Source organism: Channa argus, chromosome 7 (genome assembly GCF_033026475.1).
Source record: "Channa argus isolate prfri chromosome 7, Channa argus male v1.0, whole genome shotgun sequence".
Lineage (NCBI taxonomy): Eukaryota > Metazoa > Chordata > Actinopteri > Anabantiformes > Channidae > Channa > Channa argus.
In genome coordinates, this window is record NC_090203.1 from 14,651,033 (window position 1) to 14,675,428 (window position 24,396).

The window sequence follows — 24,396 nt, forward strand, 5'->3', positions numbered from 1 at the left end:
TTCATTAATGAAGAAGGATCACAGGAAGGTATTAGTAATAATAAGACCACTAACAGGTTTTATGATGATGGTCTGAATGTCTGAACTGTAGTGTAGGCCTGGTAGAGCATTGACAGGAAGATGCCACATGTCTATACATCACAGACAGAAACGTTTTTCACAACAAGTTTAGTTTTTGTACTTTAACTACTGATACAATAAATATAACAATATAAAAAATGTCACAGTTCTAGTAATTTCTAACTGCAGGCTCTTACGACTGTGTGAGGGCCTGCACATCAAGACACATAATTTGATACATACTGTATTTGAAAAATTCAAAATTTATAATAATTAAAATAATCCCTGTGTACAGTAAGATTTCGACCAAAAAGGCAAAAACGTCCGGCTTTCTGCACCATTAGCACTATACATATTTCATTTCCTGTCACCTTCCACACACTAAATCAAATGGAAACAAGACGACACAATTTTCCGTCTTGCCCTGCAGTCTTTTCCGTTGCCACTAGAGTTCACATCCTTCTCAGTTGAACTGCTGAACAGCACACCACATGCCATCATTTTAAGGAGGTGTTTTTGAACACATACATTTCTCTGCCAGACAGCCAGACAGCAGCTTCAACAGGTAAGAATGTAAAATTATATTTATGTAAAATGACAATCACAGACAAAGATTGTTGGTTCCAAACATTTTCTTTAAAATTCCAATCTGACATGTTACAAGCCTAAAGAATAATGCATTTTGGAAACTGGGTATGCTCTTCATAGTTATTTATATTAAATGTTCTGACCGATTAAATGCTTTATTCAATGTGTGAGGCTGTTTCACTCTCCTAAGGAGAACCAGAAAGGAGAGCACAAACAATTCACATGTAAAAAGAACTATATTTGCCCTTAATGACAATGTAATTATTAATGGTTTCCGATGTATATATTTCGTATTAGGCATCGATTAAAATAAGTACTGTATACAAATGGCTGTTGCTTGTGACAAATAGTTTTTGAACAAGTTTCACTTTCATAGCTAGGTTGCAATTTGCATGTAGCAGTATAACTTTTTATTCTTTTAATTTAATTTAACCATCCCACAGTGTATCTCATCACCAAAATCCTCAGAACAATTGGCAAAGAGAGAAAGATGATCATTTTCTGTCTGCTTATGGGAGGTAACATAATTATTCACCTCTTTGCTTCCAGTCTTGTTCTTACATATGCAGTAGTTTATCTTCTCCTCTAAGTCATTTTTTTCTCTGTCACTTCCATTTCTCTCTTTCAGTTTTTTGCAGCCCTGTGTTCACTGAACAATGGAAGGCCAGTCTGGTAAATAGCCTTGATGCCCTGGTTACATCATGTGTTGTGTTACCCTGCACATTCACCCAGCCTAAAGATAACCTGCCCACCTCCAGACTCAGAGGAATCTGGCATCTTAAAACGGGCAAAGATCAAATAGTCTATCAGGAGGATATGACAAGGATCTTGGAAAACTTTCGAGGCCGCACAAAGTTGTTGGGACAATTGGGTCAGAAGAACTGCAGCTTAGAAATGATTGATATTAAAGATCATGACAACGGTCCTTTCTGTTTCCGGATTGAACTAGTAGAGAATGCGAATCCCACTGTCAACAAGTTCTCCTTTGTAGAGGACTGTGTTTCCCTAAAAATGCTCCGTATGTAACTAACTATCTGAGATTTCATAAAACCAAATGACTTTTCTATGTTGCAGTGATTTGCCTCTTATTGTATCTCTGCATTGTTCATTTATAGCTGAACCACCAAAGCCTACTCTGATTCCCACAAAGACAGTCATTGAAGGACATCCCTACACCATCACTTGTTCTGTCACCCACACCTGCCCCTCCCATGTGCCCACACTCTCATGGAATAGGAAGGATCCGGCTATCATTGAGAGTCACAGAGAAATTCATACTGGCATCTGGGAGGCCCAGTCCATCCTGACATTCACTGTAGGGGAGAAAGATGATCACACAGATGTCACCTGTACAGCTCAATTTTATGGAAAGAAGACGTCCTCTGCAGAAATTACACTCTATGTCAAACGTAAGAGCTTAACCCCATAAGTACTTAATTTAAGAATATAAAAATATTTTAATAATATAATATAATAATATAATAATAATATAACTACTGTGTACTTTATTATATGCTGGGCGTTTTGCCCCTCTGTTTGTGCAGTATAAAAGAAGAATGTTTGGCTATTATTTGCAGGTATAGAAAACTTGAACCACATCATCATTCCCTGTGTAGTGGGAATTGGTACTGCTGTGATCTTTGGAGTCCTCTGCATTTTCATGGTGAAAAAATACAAGTGAGCAATGCAGTACTCTGATATTAGCATACTGACAGAGCACATCCAATAAGTAAATTTGTGTCCAATTTATAGTCTTAAATTAAACTTTTTTACTTTGTTTTGCTAAAGGACCCGCATTACAGAGCTCCAAAATCAAGATGGCAGGTAAAAAGCAGATGCAAACCAGATTTTGTTCATGCTACTGTAATATCACATACTTTTTACCCACTTTTTCATTATCTACTGTAATTTTCCATACAATTTAGCATGTGGAACCGGGTTTCAAGAATGTCTCGCAGGTGAGTGAAAACAGTCATCTGTAAATTTTCTCATCTAGAAGAGTAGGCTCTTTGTTTTGTATTTTTGGGAACTTTTGATTTTAATTATGCATAATTGACTTTTCAGGGTTCGTTCTGGTGTAACAGGAAGATTTCATTCTGATCAAAGGCAAGAGGCATTTAAGGGTCTTTATCTCTTTAAAACCTAGTAAAAACTTCTTTACCGTCTAAAGTCCCACTGTGTAGGAATCACAGAATGATTCACTGTAATTTGCATGTGCAGAGTGGGGCATATATGCTTGTTTTTGACATGATCTATCCTTTTATCTATATATCTTTTGACATTTGCATAGTTTCTGTTCTTCTTTTTATGCAGAAGGTCTATTTGGAGCAGATTTTCGAGGTAAGACATAAAAAACTAGGTGATAATCTGGCATTACAGCCTTAACTGTTAAGGTTCACAAGTTTTTTTTTTTAGCTTAAATACAGTTTGGTTTTCACAGTTAAAACAGTAACATTAAAGATCTTCTTTTTTTTCTGCTTGCAAATGCTAATGATTTATCTTATATATGTATCCTTTTTTTTTTTTACAGAAGGCCTATGGGGGGCACAGGGGATTTAGGTCATACGTAAGTTTGGAAAATAAAATAAAATTAAATAGCAATTGAGTTTTTTTTATTTGCATAACAACAGAATTTACCTTCCACAGGCGCAATAATGAGTACCCAAAATCCTGTGGTGACCAGACACTCTCCAAGCCTCGTTTCCCATCTCCCAAAAGGTAGTTGACTTATTTCTCTTGAACCTGACTAGGTCATGAAAAGGATATCATATACTGTAGTACAACAATGTCTTAAATCAGTATTGTTCTTTGTTTTCTTGCCAACCTCAGCCAACCAAAGTCCTGCAATTACAAAGAGGTAATAATAGTTAAGATTTTTCCATGAATCATACACACCGTTACTAGCATCTTTGAAAATTGCGATGTTACTCTTTAACAGGACCTTGATGATGGTGACGACTACATAAACACTGCAGACCTCAATGTCTATGGAAACATTTGAAAAAGGAAAATTCACTTCTGAAGAGACGTTTCTTTGTTTATGATCAAAGTAAACAACCAAATCGCACTCATAGTGATCATTTCTATTAAGTGTATCTGTTGATTCCTGTTTTGTTATGCATAATCTCTTGCAAAACAAATTTAATTCAACCTTTGGAAATCAAGTTAGATTTAGCATGAAAGTCAAAATGAATCAATCAGCATAGGGAGTCAAATATTGAAAACACCTGTGGCACAAGATACCCTCTCATGTTTGCATGCAAACAAATGGCGAGTACTATTCAAAAACCTTAAAAAGGGAATCTCTCTGTGCCTTGACCTGTGCTGTTCTGTGAGTCTGTGAAGATAGATTTAGTAAATGTTACTAAAAAACAATTCATAGAACAGTACATACTGATACATACTGAACAGTTGGAAATTTGAGAAGTTCCACTATAGATCTAAACTTCAACACAACTTAATTAATTAATTAATTAATTTTTGCCTGTGAAATATAAGACAACAACCAGCAACCTAGCTTAGCTTATTAGCATGAGGACTGAAACATCTACCATGTCTAAATGTAAAAGTCTCATAAACCTCATAAATAACAAATTAAATAAAAGAGCTATAAAGCTGCTGAAAGGTAGATTTTGTTACCTACCGATAATATACTGTTTTCCCATTTTTATTATTATTGGTCAGCTACAATAATGCTAAATGTTTACTAGTTTCATAGTTTTATTCTTTCTATACCAAAATTTCAAATATTTTCTTTTATGAATGTATATGATTTCCACATATATTTTATCACAGAAACACTGATTTTGTTTTGAAATTGGATATGTATGGATAAAATTTCATTTCATTTAAATTTTCATTTTATTTTTTTATTTTCACAATTCTATCAGTAAGATGACTGGCATCTGTTTAAGTTGCACTGTTTTCTATTGTACATATTAAGAATCACTATAAAAAAATATTAACATCTTTCAAGAGTCTGATAGTCATTATGGTCATTCACACATAGGATCTTTCTTGTCCTTGGGAAGTTTTGGACACCCTATGAATAAACAGAGAGTAGAATTATCCCCTTCCAGATAGTTTCAACTTTAAAACTGAGAAATTTTACCATTGTAAGAGTAGAATTCCTGGCAGAGATGCTGATTAGATTTAGATTAGACAGGTGTGCCTAATGTAGTGGTTAGTGAGTCTATACTTGGGGAAGGATGAGTAAATGGAACAATTTTCTGTTGAGCTTCTTTTTTCTAGGTAAGTGTGCATTAAAACATATTAAACACTAAAGTTTATTACTATTGTATGTTAATCAAATGTGATTCAAAATACAATTTATTCTTTAAGTACTTTAATTTTACAAACCCTCTGCAGTGTTTGTTTTTGTCGTGTTTGTCCTTAAGACCATAGCATAATAACACATAGCTTGTCCAACTGTCCAATATGAGACAATGTGTATTTATATAAGTAAATACTCCTGTTTAGCCTTAATCCTTAGTAGAACCTCTCTGTTCAGGTCCATAATAACAAATCACAATTGATGAGGTAACAGAGGGTGTGGCAAAGAGTGTCATTTGTTCTGTGTGAAAAACAAACCAATCATTGAGTGGAACTACATGGACATGCAGACTTCGTTACGCACAGCAGTATCAAACCTGACCTTTATCTTAACCATCATCTCTGGGTGATGATGGTAAATCTCTGACCTGCACTGCTCAGAACACCTCAGCCTCTGCAACCCTTGGAATAAAAATTGAGTACCAACATGTCATACAACATGTTTTTTCAATTTTAAGGGTTATGTTTATTTAACTTTTATTAAATTGTACTTACAAATTTGACAAGATTGATAACATCATTATATTTGTCTAATATGAAGCCAGCTTCCAGCAAACATGTAACTGCATCCAAAAAAAAAAAAATAATCCACCTAAGAGACCACTACTGCTCATTAATTACCCAGTTATATTTTATCTGTTTGGGGCCCGAAAAAATTTTTTAAAAAAAGGAAATTTTAACCGCATCCTCTAATCTCCTGGAGCCAAGAAAAAGGTTTGAAACATCTACATATAAAATCACTTTGTCAAAAGGCTAATAAGAGAATTTCTAAAAATGCCAAACTTTTGCTCTAATGAAGAGATAATATTGAAAATAGTATTAGTTTTGTGGCAATTTTTCAGAATGTCAAACCAGCTGATGAAATAGAATGTGGGCATAATTTATTGTTTTGAAAATGCGCCTTTCTGTAATGTTAATTTACATGTGGATTTATGTCTACAGAGATCCCATCATGCCTTTGCTCACTCTTTACAGTGTCCCACAGTTCCTTTCAGATTCAGTGCCCTCACAGAGTCCTGTGTGGTGATTCCCTGCAGCTTCCAGCCACAAGCAGATCTGATTCTCACACATGGCATCAGGTTCAGAACAATTGGGGGTATTGTCTTCCATAATGGTCGGAGCTTCAAGGAGTTTCGTAATTAGGACCCAGAACACAAGAGGAAGGTTAAGAATGTTTATTGGTGAATAGATGAACGGGGATCTGAAGACTGGTGAGTCTGGTTTCAGGATCGCAGTATTCTGAGCGGTCGAGGGGGAACAACAGAGCTCTGAGAACAAGAGAGACAGGTGACTACAATATTTCTCCAGGGGCCAAGATACAGATAATCTAAAAAGGGCTTACTTGTAGTCGGAGACAACAGGTGATTAAGAATACCAAGTGTAGTTGGAGGGACAGATGAGTGAGTCGGGGACCAGACAAAAGGGTAAACCAGGAGGGAGGTTAAACAACGGATGACCAGGCGAGTGGAGGAAATAAGAATAATGGTGTACCAGGGATGAATGCCAGCCTGCAGGTGCCTAATGCGTAATTCCTGTAGGAGCTCAGGATAGGGTAGCTCAGGGAAATGTTTCTTTTGTTGCAGAACAGGTAAGTAACAAGTATAAAGCATTCAGGTTATCACAGAGCCAAAGTACATGTCCACAATCCAAGGTCCAACACACAATCCAAGATCCAAAGCTTTCCTGATACAAAATAGAAATACTTTTTAAATCCAGGCTCCAATATACACAATCCAGAAATAATAAGTAATGGGGGGCTTATGATACAGTACATGGGGGAAGGAACCTGGATGGAGTCTGGAGGGATGGGTTACAGACAGGCAGACAATGTGAGTCAGAGAGTCAGAGACAGGAAGTGAAACCAAAGGGCAAATCATGACAGGAGCGCTGTAATTGAATCTGAATCCATCCATGTGTCTGTTTGGTGCTTTGTTAGACTTAATGTCATCTCTGACTCTGAATACATCTTTCATGCTTTCATAGGAGATCATTATGGGATAGATTATCCAGGTAGGTTTGACTGAGCTGCTTCAAGACTTTTTCTTCCTCGTTACATTTTACTGTGGAATAAGCCACTGATAAACCTAAAGGTGATGAGCTACTGTTTTACCCTGTTTTACCTAAAATAATGTTTCTTCATTTCAATGTCCAGGAGATACCCTGATAACAGGGAGAGACCTCCCAGGCCAGAGAAATGGTATGTCAGCACACTGCTTCATTAAGAAATTGGACAAATTCAGTACAACCTTACTAACAAATAGCAACCTCCTGCTTTCTGCATCATCCAAGGCTACACATTGATTTTAGTCTATAAATGAACTTACACATTTACATCTCTACCTCTTTTTATTCAGTAGTGCAGAGGATGGGCGTGTTGGGTGGCAAAACAAAAGGTTTTCAGGTAGAAAGTCTGCTTCAAATTTTAAGACTTATTCTGTAATAAAATTATTTCTCAACACAATCTATGCTTTTGATTATTTACCACATAACATTTACATAATTTCTGATCCTCATTTTTGCAGAAAGTCTATTTATAAAAATATACAAGTTGATGTTTTTCATCACTTTTTTCTGCTGAAATACAGTTTTACATTTTAGATTTCCTGGAACAAGTACTTCTCCATTTTCTTTTCTCCATGACTATATTTATAGTTTATATTACATAACATCTTTTTTCTAACATAACAAACTAAAATTACAAAATCCAAGGACCTAAAGACGCATGGATTAGAACAACTAACCAGCATAAGGGAAAAGAAAGGGAAGAAGAATCTCCCTACAAAAAATGGAGCTACCCGTGTGTCCCATCCATGTTCCTGCACTACAGTACCTCTCTTTACCCCCCCGCCTCCCTCCACCTGAGTACTGATTGTACTAAGGTAATTACAGTACTGATTGTGCCCAGGTTTGCAACAGGCCAAGGGAGGAGACTAACCTGAGGGAAAAGAGGGAAAGAGAAAGAGCAGGACACACACAGAAGCATATTTAAGTTCTTATATATATTCATACCATCACACCATGTTGCCGGCATTATTTTACTTTCAAATGTATACAGTGCATGAACAGAGATATTAATCTTACAGAACATTTAAGCTTCATTTAATTCTTATAAAACAGGTACATTATAGGCGTTTTTGAGCGGGTATAAAATTAAGGGTGTCTTCTTAAAGAAAATGTCTCAGATAATATATTTGTGAGTAGTAAATATATTACGTATTAACTGAATTATTACATAAATATGAAGATCACATTATGTCTTTGAGACTTTGATCTTAGAGTAACAACTCTTGTATTGATCTTGCTTACATTTAAACAAGAAAGTATTTATAAATATGTTGTTTTATTGTTTTTATGTGCTTTTCTCTGCTGTCTGAACAAGTGGGAACAGGAAGGGTTTGAAGAGTGTGTTACCTGCCTCTGTACAGTATGTATTAACCTGTTGTTATAAAACTTTGTCCACTAAATAGTAATACATTGCTGCTTCTCTCAGTTCTATATACTGTAAGTAATGAACATTCAGATGATATTTAGTTCATAATTTTTTTATAATGTTCATCATCAGATCTTGTTCTTGGATGATGCAGTACCTATCTGTAAAGAAAAAAAATTTTCTACAGTTTCGAGAATTGAATATTGTCAAGCTGCTTCAGTGTGACCGATGGATTAAAACTGTTACACTTTTTTTTTCAGACTACAACATAAGTATAATCTGATTTGAAGATCCCTCCCAATGCAGAAAGCAGGAATAAAGAAGGGTGTCATCTTGAAGGTCAAAAGTCACTGTTACACAACATTCTTCTTTTTTCTTTTCCTCTCGGCTGTTCTCTTTCAGGGGTCACCAAAGCAAATCATGTGCCTCCCTCTAACCCTGTCCTCTGCATCCTCTTCTCTCACACCAACTAAATTCATGTCCTCTCTAACTACATCCATAAATCTCCTCTTTGGTCTTCCTCTAAACCTCCTGTCTGGCAGCTCCAACCTCAGCATCATTCTACTGATATAAATTTGTAAAACATGTATGGAGAAAAATATGCTGCAGATCAGACATCCCTTCTACATTTCACAAACTGGTTATTCCATAGAGGATCAATTTTGGTGAAAAACAGGAGCAAAAATACATGTGCATGTACATTTAATGCCAGGATACACCTTGCACTTGCACTTCCTCTGTTGCTTGGACTAAAGCTGTTAGTTTACATCAAGCATTTCTTTTAGCAAAAATAAGACACTTAGTAAACTACATTCACAGATGTTTTTAGGTTACTTGTTAATAGCTCACACCATTAATTTTTACTGTCAGTTACTTTTACACCTTACAGCTGCCAGAAAAGCATTTTGGTTTTTCTGCTTCTCCTTTTCTACACCAGAAGCTGTACATGTCACCTTTTTCTCCATAAAATATGCAGTGGGCTGCTGGATTGCTGATATGTTGTCCATGTGAGGCAATCAATTTTCAGTGTTGCTGGAATCTGCAACAGCAGTGTTGTTTTATGCAGAACATAAGTATTTAAACTTTTAAATGACACTCAAAAATGATCTTTGACCATTTCATATGATTGCTGTCTCTTTCTATGCTGTCAAATACAAATACATGCATGTTATTGTCATGTTTGACAATATACACTATATTTACACTGTATTTAGTGGTAGATGAAAGATGTTGATTTTAAATGGCATGTGCAGAGATGTTATTTATGGTTGTTTTTCACATAAACGATCTTTTTTTTTATATAATACATGACATTTGCATAGTTTCTGTTCTTCTTTTTTGTACAGAAAGCATGGAGCACATTAGACAGGAAAAGACATTGATGGTGGTTTAGCATGACAGCCTTTACTGTTAGGTTTCACATGTTTCACAAACCTATTAAAGCTAAAGCAAGTTTTATTTTCTGCATAACGATATTATAATATATTTTTATATATTATTATATATTATTATTTTATATATTATAAGATAATTTCTCAGTTTTTAAAAGTTGAAACTATCACTTTGTTTTCTATTGAGGTCATAGTGGGTGGTGGAGTCGTACTGGAGTGCAACATAAGAAGAGATGGTTTTCATTCTGGTTTGAGTATGTCTGAACTATAATATTATGTTAAATGTAAGGATACAGCCAGCAACCGAGCTGCTAAACTTAGGTTAGCAGAACGACTGAAAGCAGGGGAACATCTAGCATGGCTAAATTTAAAATTCTCATAAACCTCATGTTTTCAATAAATAAAAATAACAAACATGTAAAGGTGCTGTAAGATAGATTTGTAAGGTAATTTATGCTAAATTATGGAGTAGCTTCAGTTTCATGGTATCAATCTTATCATACCAAAATGTCAAAAACTTGTTTAAAGAATTTATATGCATTCACATATATATATTCAACACCAGTCTAGTGTATTTGATATTTCAGTACAATACTGGAATTAATACAGATTTGGAGCACATACATTTTATCACATAAAGAAATTATATGATGTTACATTGAAAGGAAGAAGCTAAAGCTATGTATTTGAAATATAATTCAAAGATATCATTTACAGTCAACAATATTTACAATGTTTGTGCATTTATTGATTTATTTCTGTCAGCGATATAATTGAAGTCTGTTTAAGTTACATTGGTTTGTACTGCAGATATTAAGAATCAATTTAAACAGGATTTTAACATACTTTGAGAAGAATCAGATGGTTAATACTTTTCAAAACCTTTTCTCTGCTTGTCATCAGCAAAACCTCCCCCCGCCCACATTGAAGGGGTGGTTTCTAAAACATTATGTGGTTAGGGACTTTCTTTGAAGTTGGTAAAACACTTTGATAACAACACTTTTTTAACTGTCACATATGAAGGTAAGTTGGTCTGATCTTTATGAAAAGTACAGCACAGTTTATATTAATATTAGTTTATATACTGAAAGACTCAGACAGCTGTATTTTTAATTAAAAATATAAAACAATTTAGACTTTTGACTTTGTTACAAAGAAAGTTAGATTTTGTTTTCTGTAATTTTCTATATTTTGTTTGATTAATTCTGTCAGTTCAAGTTATTTCAGAGAAACCTGTAGGTTTTTCTTTAACCAGAAATTTGTCTGAAGACAGCCATGGTATGACTGTTTTGTTGTTTGATACAGAAAATATATACACTGATCACATAATATGTAGACAGGCATGTATGGCATCAGTGATTGTATTTCCACCCCTATAACTTGTTCTTGTTGAATAGTCTAGAGTTAGCAAAAGATGAGGGTGAGGCCTTTAATCACTTCCCACACACTCAGCTTTTGTAGACTTGCTCGAAACATATCAGAAAGGAAACCTAGACATCTTCTACTTTAAATTGATATTTTGAGAGTTTTTTACTATTAATATTGATATTAATATTTTGATAATACTTGTTATTTTGATAGTTTTTAAATCTGTTCTGAGTGCTCAACTTTTTAAAATTCAATACTAAACTGCCTGAGTACCCCTTTAACATTAGGAAACAAGCATGTATTCACTTTATTCTATAACAGCATTTGAGTTTCCTAGACGGTATACTTCTGATAACTAAAAAGATTCAGTTATTTAGTTTTATCTTATTTATTGCTTTGTGTATTTTTAAATGTATAAAATTAAAATATAAATGTTCACATATACTTTAGGTGTGGGGAAAGATGACTGGATTTAGCTACTTCTTTTTGAACTTCTATATTCTAGGTAATACAAATATACCTTAAACATACTCAACATTGGTCTAATCTTTTACATTTTTACAATTTTAATTTTCCTCTCATGTAACGATTCACTTGCAGGATACATTTTCAGTTCCAGGGCTTGGCAGGTACAAATGCCAAGACACATAAAAGGAATGTTGGGTTCCTGCCTTGTCATCCCTTGTAGTTTTGACTACCATCAGTATCCACCTCAAAGACCAGAACGTGTGGTTTGGTACCAGTATGTAAACCGGGGATATCCTTTAGTTTATGACAGCTGGTACCCAAATAATGTCATTGATAAATTTAAAGGAAAAACACATCAACCATACAAGTTTAAATCTTGCACTCTAGAGCTCAACACAGTCAGTTGGTCTCACCACAGAGAGAAGATTTATCCCTGGGTAGATCCAGAAAACGTTGGGAGAAGCACCTACCGATTTTTTGATACAACCGTGACAATTGAAGTAACGGGTAATTAATTATTATGTGGTTACAAAATATTTATTTTTTTAAGTAGATTTGTATTTAATCTCAATAATAAGGCTTTAAATCTTCATTATAAAGACAGAGCAGAGAAACCAGAACTTGTGATCTATGGAGATAAGAAGGTTGGAAAGGCTGTGCAAGTGGAATGCTCTGTTTATCACACCTGTCCCTCTAATCCACCCACTCTGACACTCAACATCCCACTGAAAGGCCAGCGTCTAGTTCATGTCTCCATGTCTGATGGCAGATCCAGAACAACCTTAGTAGGCACATTGGACATAATAGAAGACAAACAAATTGTGAATTGCTATGTCAAACACACTGGTGATCGAACTGCAAGTACTTCTGAAATCTTAAGTGCAGAATGTATGTGATGAATCTGAAAGAAAAAGACACCAGTTTTTGTTTTACACTACCCTAAAATGTTAATACTTAGCATTTGTGTCTCAGGTTCCTTTTCACCTTTGACCATCAGCACTACATCTGTTGAATTTCTAGAGGGACATGAAAGCAAAGTAACCTGCACTGCCTCTTACACATGCTCTAAAGATGTACCAGTTCTCACGTGGAACTATGACAGAATGCCAGCCTCCACTGATACCAGAGAAATAACAAATGGTGAGTGGAGCACTGTCTCTACACTGACAATGAAAGCTTCAGCTAACGACCACGGAAGAGCTCTGACTTGCTACGCAAGATCCAAAAAGGGGCAGAGGCATGAAAAGAGCATTACCCTACGTGTAAAGAGTGAGTAGAGATATTAATAACCTTACCAGCATTTTGGGAAACTTGTGTCACATCAGCTCTGCACATCCACTGTGTTACCAAAATTATACAACTGAACTGAACAGTATGTGGATCGAATTTGATTCAGTATACAATTTATTCTTACAGTACTTTAAAAACCCAGTGGAGTGTTTTTTTGTTGTTGTTGTTGTGGTTGTAATAATTTCACAGAGCTTCATTGTTTAAAGCGATAATGTCAAACATGATTAAAAGGAAAATTATAGTTGTGCTTAATTATTATGTTTAATTATATTTAATTCTTGTAAGTTACAATTTTTTTAGATTTTTTTTTCTCTCTAAAGACAGAACTAGCAAATAGTATAAAGTATGATAAAGTGACAACCAAAATACAAACATGGTTTCTTACTTTAAAGCTCTGCTTTTGTATCAACTTACAGGTTTATCAAGGTTAGTTTCAGCATTTTTTCTGCACAGCATGTTACGCCCCAAATCAAGTTATGCCCCTGGTCTAGGGGAACCTAGGCATAACAGTATGTGCTCCCCATTATTTCCTTTCCAAGCAAAAGCCAGCAAGAGCAAGTGTTCCAAAACCAAATGGTATTTATTTATTTGCTTCACATGTGAGCAATGCCCAAAACAACAAACAAAAACCTCTAACAAAAACCCTACCTTACCTAAGCAAATACACAGATAAAAGACAGTGGCAGAGGTGGAGATGTTCTCCAAACTTTTTTCATTGTTGTTGATGTTCTTTTTCAAGTTAAGAGACCCAGGCCAGCAGATAAAAGAAAATGTTAAAAACGACTAAAACAAGAACCAAACATTTCTATAAAAGAGCAACCTTAAAAGGTTTAAGATATAAATGCATATGTTGGTGAGCCAACACACACAGAGTCAATGTTACTCTCAAAAGTTAAGTTTTTGGCAGTTATTGTTCCCAAATCTTTATACTGTTGCACCACGTCAACAGACTCACCATAGATGCAAGTTTGTGATCAAAGTGCTTAATAGTTAAAGGGCCAAATGTGTGGAGTGCAAACAGATAATTGTTGGATGTGTAAAAGAAAAATAAATATGTATATTTTTGCCACATCAATTCAAAAGGCAATGAGTGGGGTCATAATATCTCTGGATTTGAAAAGGTCCAGGAACATTGTGTGCTACACTTTTTAAAGATTAAAATCTGCGTTAAATGTTTCTTCCTTTTACAGAAAGTATGCTCTCCCGTGGTTGGTCCTTCACTACCCCTAGCAGCATCACAGGCATGAGAGGCTCATGCATCATCATTCCTTGCAGTTTCACCTATAGTACATCCCAGCCTGCTGACCTGCGAATTATCTGGTACTTGTACCGGAGTAAAGAATATCCAGCTGTATATGACCAAAGACAGGCTGTTATTACAAAGTTTGATGGGATAACCAGTTTGATTGGATCTGTTGGGGAGAGGAATTGTAGTCTCAAGATTGAAAAACTAGACATGTCACACAACCAGGACAGACTTTACCCATGGGTAGACGTGAACCCTATTACTTCCTATCATACCCTGGGCAGCCAGATTTATGAAAAAACTACTCAGCTTATTGTTTCAGGTACGTATGTGAATACATTACAAGCCCAATTCTATGCAAATCCAATTCTGCAAATTACTATTCTTGCTTTGAATTTTACAGACCGAGCACAGCAGCCACAGCTGAGCATCATCAGTATCCCTAGGGTGGGAGAGCAGAGCAGAGTGTCCTGTAGCGTGCAACACACATGTGTTTCTGCACCCCCCACACTGACCCTAAATGGTACAAATGGAGACGATGTCACTGTGGACACGTTGGTGTCTGATGGGATTTGGCAAAGGACAGTTGAGCGAACGTGGACCGTTAAAGAGACGGACCGGAGTGTGGAGTGTACTGTTAGTTACAGTGGTGGTCAAAGTGCCAGAAGTGAGCTCAGGCTCAATGTTGAATGTGAGTCCAGTATAAGATGTTATTTGAATTTATATAAGTAAATACTCCTGTTTAGCCTTAATCCTTAGTAGAACTTTTCTGTTCAGGTCCATATGAACAAATCACAATGGATAAGCCCCTTGGTGAGGTAACAGAGGGTGTGGCAAAGAATGTCAGTTGTTCTGTTTTCTATAAATGTGTGAAAAACAAACCAACCATTGAGTGGAACTACAAGGACATGCAGACTTCATTACACATCACAGATATGTCGAGCAACACTCATAAAGCAGTATCAAACCTGACCTTTATTGGCTCTCTGGGGGATAATGGCAAATCTCTGACCTGCACTGCTCAGTTTTTTACTGGGGAAACCTCAGACTCCGCAACACTTGGAATAAAAAGTGAGTACCAACATATCATACACCATGGTTTTTCGATTTTAAGGGTTCTGTTTATTAACTTTTTGTTGAAATTTTTGACCAGAAGATTGACAGCACTATCCTATTTGTCTATTAAATATGAAGTCAGCAGCCAGCCAACATTTGACTGCATCCAAAAAAACAAACACAAAATCCACCTAAGGGCCCTCTACTGCTCAGTAATTACCCAGTTATGTTTTATCTGTTTAACTGAGACAAAATGCAACAATTCACTCTTTACGGGTGTTTCTCTATGTGCCAGATAATGTTTTTTACAGCATCCAGTAATTTCCTGGAGCCAAGAAAAGGTTTGAAACATAAACATAAACACACATAAAATCACTTTGTCAAAAGGCTGATAAGAGAATATCCAAAAATGCCAAAGTTTTGCTAGAATGAAGACATAATATTGAAAAAAGTAATTGTTATTTGTTTTGTGGTCATTTTTCAGAATATGTCAAACCAGCTGATGAAATAGATGTAGAAGAAGGTGGTGGGTGTAATTTATCATTTTTTGACAATACACCTTTCTGTCATGTTAAGTTACATGAGGATTAATTTCTACAGAGATCCCATCATGTCTTCTCTCACTCTTTACAGTGCCCCACAGTTTGGATGCTGATGTTCCTTCCAGATTCAGTGGCCTCACCGAGTCCTGTGTAGTGATTCCCTGCAGTTTCCAGCCCCAAGCAGATGTGATTCTCGAACGTGGCATCTGGTTCAGAAAAAATGGGGATATTGTCTTCCATAATGGTCGGAGCCATGTAATTAACCATTTCAAGGACCGCACGAGAATGTTAGGAGATCTGAGTGAGGGAAACTGTTCACTGGAGATTGATAACATCAAGCCTTTTGACAATGGACCTTTTTGTTTCCGTGCAGAAAATGACATGGTAAAATACAGATTCAACAACAGCTGCGTATTTATTGTTATGAAAGGTGTGGAGTCACTACAAACTAATACGTTTATTGAAATTTGCAGAACTATTCACCTGTTAACTTCTTAAGTTATAACAGTACTCTGTGTTTGACATGCTCAGCTTCTCCAGAAAAACCAGTGATGACCTCAGTTCCGGCAGAAGTCGATGCTGGTTCGACTTTGATTGTCTCATGTTCTGTGAAACACACATGTCCATCACATCCTCCAGTGTTCTCATGGAGTGTCCAGAATCTCACCAGTGAGGTCATGCACACCCAGATGACACAAGGCCTCTGGGAGACGACCTCCACAATCACTTTCATAGTTCCTGCAGGAGATGGAGTCAAAAACCTAAACTGTACTGCCACTTTCTGGCGTAACAAGGAACAAGTCAGCGCAGTCAAGTTGAATGTGAAAGGTTAGAGAACATCCAGAGCACTGTCCTGTCTATTTATTGCTTTTACATCATATATTGAAATGTGTATTTCCTTTAATAAATTTTCACAAGTTTAAAATGTTCTAGGATCACTGATGTACCAGATGACAAGCTCTCTTCCAGTAGGGATTCCAGTCTCAATTGTAGTCCTGATTATAATCATCATAGCTGCATGGTTTGGAGTGTCCATCTATAGGAAAAGGTACAAAATGAACATTTCAACTGGACATATTACAGTATGTTGATAATATCAGTTCATGCTGTCTTTTGAGAATGTTAAATTTATGATTTGTGTGATTAATCACAGTAAATTGTGAGATGATTTTATAGCATTTTTTCAAACCGACAGGAATCATACAGACGACTCACTGACACCACCACCCCGGCCAGAGAAAAGGCATGTTGTTAAAACAAGACGTTTGCATGATGACCAAACCAATAATTTGACATCCATGACATGTTAGGAAGAATACCATTATTTTAATAAAGTACACAGTATTATATACAGTTGGATTAGGAGGTTGGTGTAATTGGTTATCCGAAGGGCTGTTCTGAGAGGAGCAGTATTCTGCAGGAAGAACTAAACCTGTGACAAAAACATCTCAACATTAAATATTATTTAAATCTATTCTAATATGCACAAGTGTATCAGCAGAGTTATATAAAATAAGGTTAGTTCATCACAGCCATACTGTACACTTGCTGTATTATGAGTTGTTATTACTATTCCGCCAACAGCCTACGTGGTGTGAAGCTTGAATAAAACAGCTTATGTTAATCAGCTAAAACAATCAGGACATCTGTGCTTTGTTAGACTTAATGTCATCTCTGACTCTGAATACATCTTTCATGCTTTCATAGGAGATCATTATGGGACAGATTATCCAGGTAGGTTTGACTGAGCTGCTTCAAAACCTTTTCTTCCTCGTCACATTTTACTGTGGAATAAGTCAGTGATAAACTTAAAATTGATGAGCTACTGTTTTACCCTGTTTTACTTAAAATAATGTTTCTTCATCTCAATGTCCAGGAGATACCCTGATAACAGGGAGAGACCTCCCAGGCCAGAGAAACGGTATGTCAGCACACTGCTTCTTTTAGAAATTGGACAAATTCAGTACAACCTTACTAACAAATAGCAACCTCCTGCTTTCTACACAGAAGGTCCATTTGGAGCCGATTTTCCATGTAAGATCATCCAAGGCTACACATTGATTTTAGTCCCTAAATGAACTTACACATTTACATTTTTAACTTTTCTTATTCAGTAGTGCAGAGGATGGGCGTGTTGGGTGGAAAAACGAGAGGAAACCCAGGTAGATATTAGATAGATATTTTTCAGTAAAACATTTTGCTGGCTTTAAACTTTTCTGATTATTTCTTTAAATTTTATTATTTGTTATTTTATTATCTTCTTTTTTTTCTTGTTATAGGCAATCATTTTGGAGCAGATTTTCAAGGTACAATACCATTTCCATCTTTTTATATTGAACTGTGCCATAATAAGACAGCTGTCATTAAGACACTGTCAAATAATGCACATAATATTTTGATTTTTACAGACGTCAAGACCATGCTGCAAACCTCAGTGTTGGCTATTTGTAAGTGATGATCATTGTTCCTCGACTACATCATGGAGTCCTAATAGAAAACACAGACAGAAACTGACACTGCGAATTTTTCCTCCTCCTACAGAAACAATACTGTCACTGTCGACTATGACAACCAAATCTCCAAGCCACGATTTCCATCTCCAAAAAAGTGAGATTTCAAAACACAGTTGTTCCCTGCTCTCAAATAAATAAATACAGTTTCTGCTGCTGTTTAATTTAGTCATACATTAATTATCTGTTTACTTTTATATTTGTGTTTCAGGAATCGGAAAACTCCTCACTCTGTCAGGCCTGAGGTTAGTAGTACACACATGAGAGGTGATTTTTACAGGAGAATATGATTTTTACATTTAGCTCCAGTTAATTTTGATTTTAAAAGAGTTTTTTCTGGACTAAAGGCTTGTTGTATTTCCTGACTTTGTGACTTGACAAGCACAATTTCAGTATTACACACTAATAAACCATGTTGCTTATTACATTTTTTGAAATTACAAAGTTGTAGAGAGCAATTTGAAGTTGTCATAAATTAACATTTTTTTTCAATTTGCTGCAGTTTTATTAAGTGTATGGAAACGTTCGAGTTCTTCAAGACATCTTGGAAACATCACACCATGTTGCAGTTTTTATTTTATAATCATAAGTATTACTGTACAGTGGCTCAGTTGTGATGTTAATTATAAATGTATTCATTTAGGCAATTTAATATCCTGACACAGTGCATTCAGAAAAATTTCAGACCCTCTTCAGTTTTTTCATTTTTTGTATGCTGAAGCCTGATTGTACAGTCGTTTAAATTCTTATTTCTCCCTCATTAATCTATGTACATTCAGTACAAGACAAAGAACTGTTGTGTACAAAGCCTGTGGCCTCATACCCAAAAGGACTCAAGGCTATAATTGCTGTTTGAGTGTTTTTTTTTCTTTTTAATAAATTGACAGACATTTCTAATTTTCTGTTTTCACTTTTTCACTATATGTAGAGTAATGAAAAATACTTTAATTTGAAAGATCGTAGTGTAAGAATGCAAACTAAGAATAATAAAAATAAAAATTCAGGTCTAAAAGCTTTATGAATGCACTGTACAGTATATCATAGGCATCTGAGTTCAAGGCTTCCAGAACATGATTTCTACACACACACATTAACATAAGGTATCTAAAACTGGTAAAGTGGTACTTTTAAAATTATGCATTTACATATAAAGCATGAATGAGTTGTATCAGTGTTATGTAATGTAGTTATAGAGAACATCATTCATTGTTTTAAAAGTATTTAAATGGCTATAAAGTAGCAGCTCTTTTGTATTCAATTGCATTCATAGTATACCAAAACACAACAGAAAATGATTTGCATTCTTTTATATGCTTATATGCTTCTCCTGCCTGACCAAGTGGAAAACAAAAAATGTTGAAGAGTTTTTTATTTGCCTTTATGCAGTATGTATATTACCATCCTTGTTTTAATGTTTTTCTATGTTGAGGAAAATATGCTCAGATGCCATGTTATGTTGCTTGCTGTTTGCTTGCTGTAACCAAGACAACCTTAAACTGGGCATGTGGTCTACTACTGCCATATTTTGGTCTTTACATAGCATCTCCTTTTCTTTTTAGTAACAATCATTAATCTAAAAACATCTTTCAAACCTATTCTTTACCATCACACTTACAGCAATTGGTTATTTGATTTCATGGTGTTTTACAATGTTTAACAAAATCAAATAAAATGAGATTTGACCTGCAGTATTTTTTTTTACTTACATTTTACAATGAAGTGTCTAGCTCTTAGAACAGCTTCTACTCTGCTTGATTAGCAAACCATTCACAGCACTTAGCTCACTCCTAATATAATAGTACATTGAAAATTGCCTTGTAGACTATTTATCTTGTTTTGACAATTACAACTTATTATAATTTAAATTAAGTTATTATAATTATAACTTTAATATATAATATCACTTTCTGCTATTTGCGGTAACTTTGAGTTGTATGAAGAAAGTGCAGCTGAAATCAAATTTACATGTATGTCCACATCCTGCCCAGTTAAATTCACACCACCTCCTGTGGGTGCTTGACAGGGGATATCTGCAATCACTAAGTACTTACCAAGTTTGTGAATCCACTGGAAATCACACCTCTAAAATTATGAGGCATTGAATTCTTGGAGAAATTCATTTAGGTTTTTTCTGACTATTGCAACTGCTGAATAATGGTGGAATTAGCACCAAACAACAGTCCAGGACTTGAGCTTAGGGACACTGACTTTTAGTCATACTGTAGACCTAGTTGCATATGCGACAGACTCCCAGGGGCCATATTTAGCCTGTAAACCATCTCTGGAGGCAATTTAACTCAAATTTAAAGTACAGGATCTGTTAGTGCCGTTTTGAGAGTATGCAATTCCTGTTCTGCTTTAGACTTCCATACAAAGTCATTTTCTCTGCACAGGAGTTCACAAATGGTAAATGTATTTGCAGCCAACTTGGGAATAAACTTGCCCATAAAGTTAATCATCCCTGTGATAAGCAGTTTTTCTTTTTTGTCTGCAGGTCCTGCCATGTTCAGCATGGCACTGACTTTCTACTCATCTGGCTTAATTGCTTGAGCTAAGTCTTCACAGTGCCTTGCAAAAGTACTCCTACCCCTTCATATTTACACATTTTATCACATTACAACCACAAATGTAAATATACTTTATTAGGATTTTATGTGATAGACCAACACAAAGTGATGCATAATTGTGAAGTGAAAGGAAAGTGATAAATGGTTTTCAAATGTTTTTACAAATAAATATCTGAAAAGTGTGGTGTGCATTTGTATTCAGCCCCCCTCAAACCATACTTTGTAGAACCACCTTTTGCTGCAATTACAGCTGCAAGTGTAAGATTCCAACACACACAGGGATTCAAGGGAAAGAGCCAACATGAGACAGGAGGTGCAGAAAAAGTTTTATTAAAAAAGAACATAAATTGAATTTACAGGAAGCAGGCAAAGGAAATGAAACAAACAGAAAACGCTCACTGCCAAAGACAGGAGGAATAACTAACAATTCAGAAAACAAAGCTGAGCAAAAGAAAAGTGTTTAAGAATGATTTGTACATCATAGTTTTTAAGCTGAGAGAAGCATCACATAAGCAAACTGAAGTAAAATAAATCCAGTGTTATTTGTTGAGCTTTGAACTTATTATAGAATAAATTTCACACTCCTGTGAAAATGTATGTAAAAATTTAAAGTGTACATTCTTTTGCCTGATGCAGGTCAAACAAAAAGGGAACCACACAAATCAGTGGTTCCTTACCTCCTTCCCACAGCTTGTGAGGACAAAATAAAGCATATTTGTAGGTTTTTGAGAAAGAAAGTCTGTAGGGTGTGATGCAGGTTTACTTGTTTATTTTGATTTGGTGGCATCAGATTTTTGAAACAGGTGGGATAACTATTAACTCAATGTTTACTTTTCAGATCATGATCCAGATTCTCTGAAGCCTAAAGAAGTCACAGTTCCTCACAAGGTAGGTGAAAATAAAAATATTGCTGTTTTAGTATTAGATTTTTCAATTTGTGTTTGTTTAGCTTATCTTGAGTATGACAACAATCAAATGTATTTTAAACGGACAACAATAAACAATGAGATGCTCTGGAATAGCTGAAGTACATAATAATGTTAGATATTCCAGGAGACAGGATAATAAAGACCAAATGAAAACCACTGAGCATACCTATGTAGTCAGTTTTTCAACTAGCAAGATGTTACTGCAAAGATCGAAAAACACATTTAATAATTAATTAATAATAATTATTATTATTATTAATAATTAGTAATTATTTTTACTCACTCTGGATTAAGAGTTCATGCAGTCTGCCCACAGTTACTTTTGTATCTGTGTTGATCAAAACAGTGCAAGCTGACCTCATTCCTTATGCAGATCCTAAACAGGCCATTCTATTGGCTCTGATCTAGACAAGCTTAAATTATATACAGTGTTTCCTCTGGTAACATTTCTCTGTGGCGTCCTGCCATGTCAACCACAGCACCACAAACCACAAACAAAAGAAAAATTAAAAAACTAAAGCCCAGCCTTGGCTACAGTCTGGCCCTCACACACAGAACTCACATTTTTCTCATTTCACGTGTAACACACAGTGGGCCAGAACGTACTGCGGGGCAAAACTTAATAGAAAAAGTAAGCTGAGGAAACAGTATTTTGTTTACAGGACATCATAGTTGTGCAAGAAGAAGTGTTTGTTGTCTGATAGAAACAACAGAGCCAGGCACCACAGTTTATCTGCGCTTACTGCAAAAGCTCAGGGCATGATGGGAAATGCCTGGCTCTCACCTGATCTAACAGCTGATTGGTTTACGTTTTGGATGAACAGCATAATGGCTTTTAGACACATTTTCTCATTTGTTTAATGTGAAATATTTCATTTTATTAGTCAGAGTTTTCACTGTAAAGATTGATTCTATGGACAAAATCGTGAATACATCTGTTTATATTACAGATTTTACGTATCACAAGCATACTACATATTGTGTTGTACTGCTAACAATCTCATATTATAACATATAAAATAAACATTATGATTTACATCTTTGGGTATAAAATATCAAAGACTGTTTTGGTTAGTAGCATGTGATTATTCTTTAAATAAATCTGCACAGTTGTTTTAGCCCTGGGGGTCTTTATGACCTACAGACAACAACTTTACTACTTGACGTCTTGACTACAGTTTGTTTGTCATCGCCCCTCCTGCTGCTGCCTTCTCTTCCAGGCTTTCCAGGCAAGGCACAGTTAATCTGGGATGAGCCTTAACCTTTGTCGGACATTAAAAAAAAAAAAAAAAAGCTGTCTTGGTTTTGGTTTTAAAAAGAAAAACAAATTCTTGTCCTCATCTGCTTTGATTCGGATAGTTTTTTTTTATAAGATTGTGAATAATTCCTGGGTGAGTCCTCTAACTTTTAACATTATTAATACACATGTATTAATTTTGTTATCTGATACAATTTGAATTCCTAAATATATCTGGAAATCTATCTAGAAGCTACAGAATACACTTCTGATAAATAGTCAAGTAGATATTTAGATTTTATGTTTTCATTTGCAAACAACTAAAATAGTCATTTCACATATACTTTAGGTGTGTGTAAAGATGAATGGACTTAGTCATTTCCTCCTGAGCTTCTGTGTTCTAGGTACGGCAATCGTACATTACAACACATTAAACACTTTCTATTTTGTTTTTACAATTTTGTATATAATGTTTTTTATATATAATGCATAATGTTTTTTCTTGCAGGATACATTTTCAGTTCCAGGGCTTGGCAGGTACAAATGCCAAGACACATAAAAGGATTGTTGGGTTTCTACCTTGTCATCCCTTGTAGTTTTGACTACCATCAGTATCCACCTCAAAGACCTGATCGTGTGGTTTGGTACCAGTATGTAAATGGGGAATTTCCTTTAGTTTATGACAGCTGGTACCCAAATGATGTCATTGATAAATTTAAAAGAAAAACACGTCAACCAATAGGGTCAAAGTCTTGGACTCTAGAGATCAACCCACTCAGTTGGTCTCACCACAGAGAGAAGATTTATCCCTGGAGAGATCCAGAAAAAGTTGGGAGAAGCATCTACCGATTTTTTGAAACAACCGTGACAATTAAAGTATCGGGTAAGTAATTATTTTGTGGTTACAATAAAATTTATATTTTTAAGTAGATGTGTATTTATTCTCAATAATAAGGGTTTACATTTTCATTATATAGACAGAGCAGAGAAACCAGAACTTACGATCTTTGGAGACATGAAGGTTGGAAAGGCTGTGAAAGTGGAATGCTCTGTTTATCACACCTGTCCCTCTAATCCACCCACTCTGACACTCCACATCCCACTGAAAGGCCTGCGTCTAGTTCATGTCTCCATGTCTGATGGCAGATCCAGAACAACTTTAGTAGGCACATTGGACATAATAGAAGACAAACAAACTGTGAAGTGCTCTGTCCAACACACTCGTGGTCGAACTGCAAGTACTTCAGAAATCTTAAATGCAGAATGTATGTGATGAATCTGAAAGAAAAAGACACCAGTTTTTGTTTTACACTACCCTAAAATGTTAATACTTAGCATTTGTGTCTCAGGTTCCTTTTCACCTTTGACCATCAGCACTACAT

General features: G+C 35.5%; 2 protein-coding genes across 2 annotated transcripts; both read left to right on the forward strand.

Annotated features, from left to right (window-relative positions):
- Positions 1–480: 480 nt before the first annotated feature.
- LOC137130958 (myelin-associated glycoprotein) lies at positions 481–4,802 on the forward strand. Its single transcript, XM_067511690.1, has 13 exons — positions 481–625; positions 1,092–1,166; positions 1,277–1,666; positions 1,764–2,057; positions 2,226–2,325; positions 2,437–2,472; positions 2,574–2,606; positions 2,713–2,754; positions 2,962–2,988; positions 3,179–3,214; positions 3,295–3,366; positions 3,478–3,505; positions 3,587–4,802. The coding sequence occupies exons 2-13, from the start codon at positions 1,139–1,141 to the stop codon at positions 3,647–3,649; spliced, it is 1,149 nt and encodes a 382-aa protein (XP_067367791.1). The 5' UTR covers positions 481–625; positions 1,092–1,138; the 3' UTR covers positions 3,650–4,802.
- A 5,959-nt stretch (positions 4,803–10,761) lies between these two features.
- Positions 10,762–19,033, forward strand: LOC137130856 (uncharacterized). Its single transcript, XM_067511486.1, has 22 exons — positions 10,762–10,824; positions 11,620–11,674; positions 11,770–12,144; positions 12,238–12,525; positions 12,610–12,906; positions 14,118–14,495; positions 14,577–14,864; positions 14,951–15,244; positions 15,714–15,755; positions 15,863–16,201; positions 16,303–16,599; positions 16,705–16,819; positions 16,967–17,014; positions 17,479–17,505; positions 17,648–17,692; positions 17,779–17,805; positions 17,886–17,933; positions 18,051–18,077; positions 18,180–18,218; positions 18,313–18,378; positions 18,493–18,526; positions 18,784–19,033. Exons 1-22 carry the CDS (start codon positions 10,819–10,821, stop codon positions 18,790–18,792), a joined length of 3,144 nt encoding a protein of 1,047 aa, XP_067367587.1. The 5' UTR covers positions 10,762–10,818; the 3' UTR covers positions 18,793–19,033.
- The last annotated feature ends 5,363 nt before the right edge of the window (positions 19,034–24,396 follow it).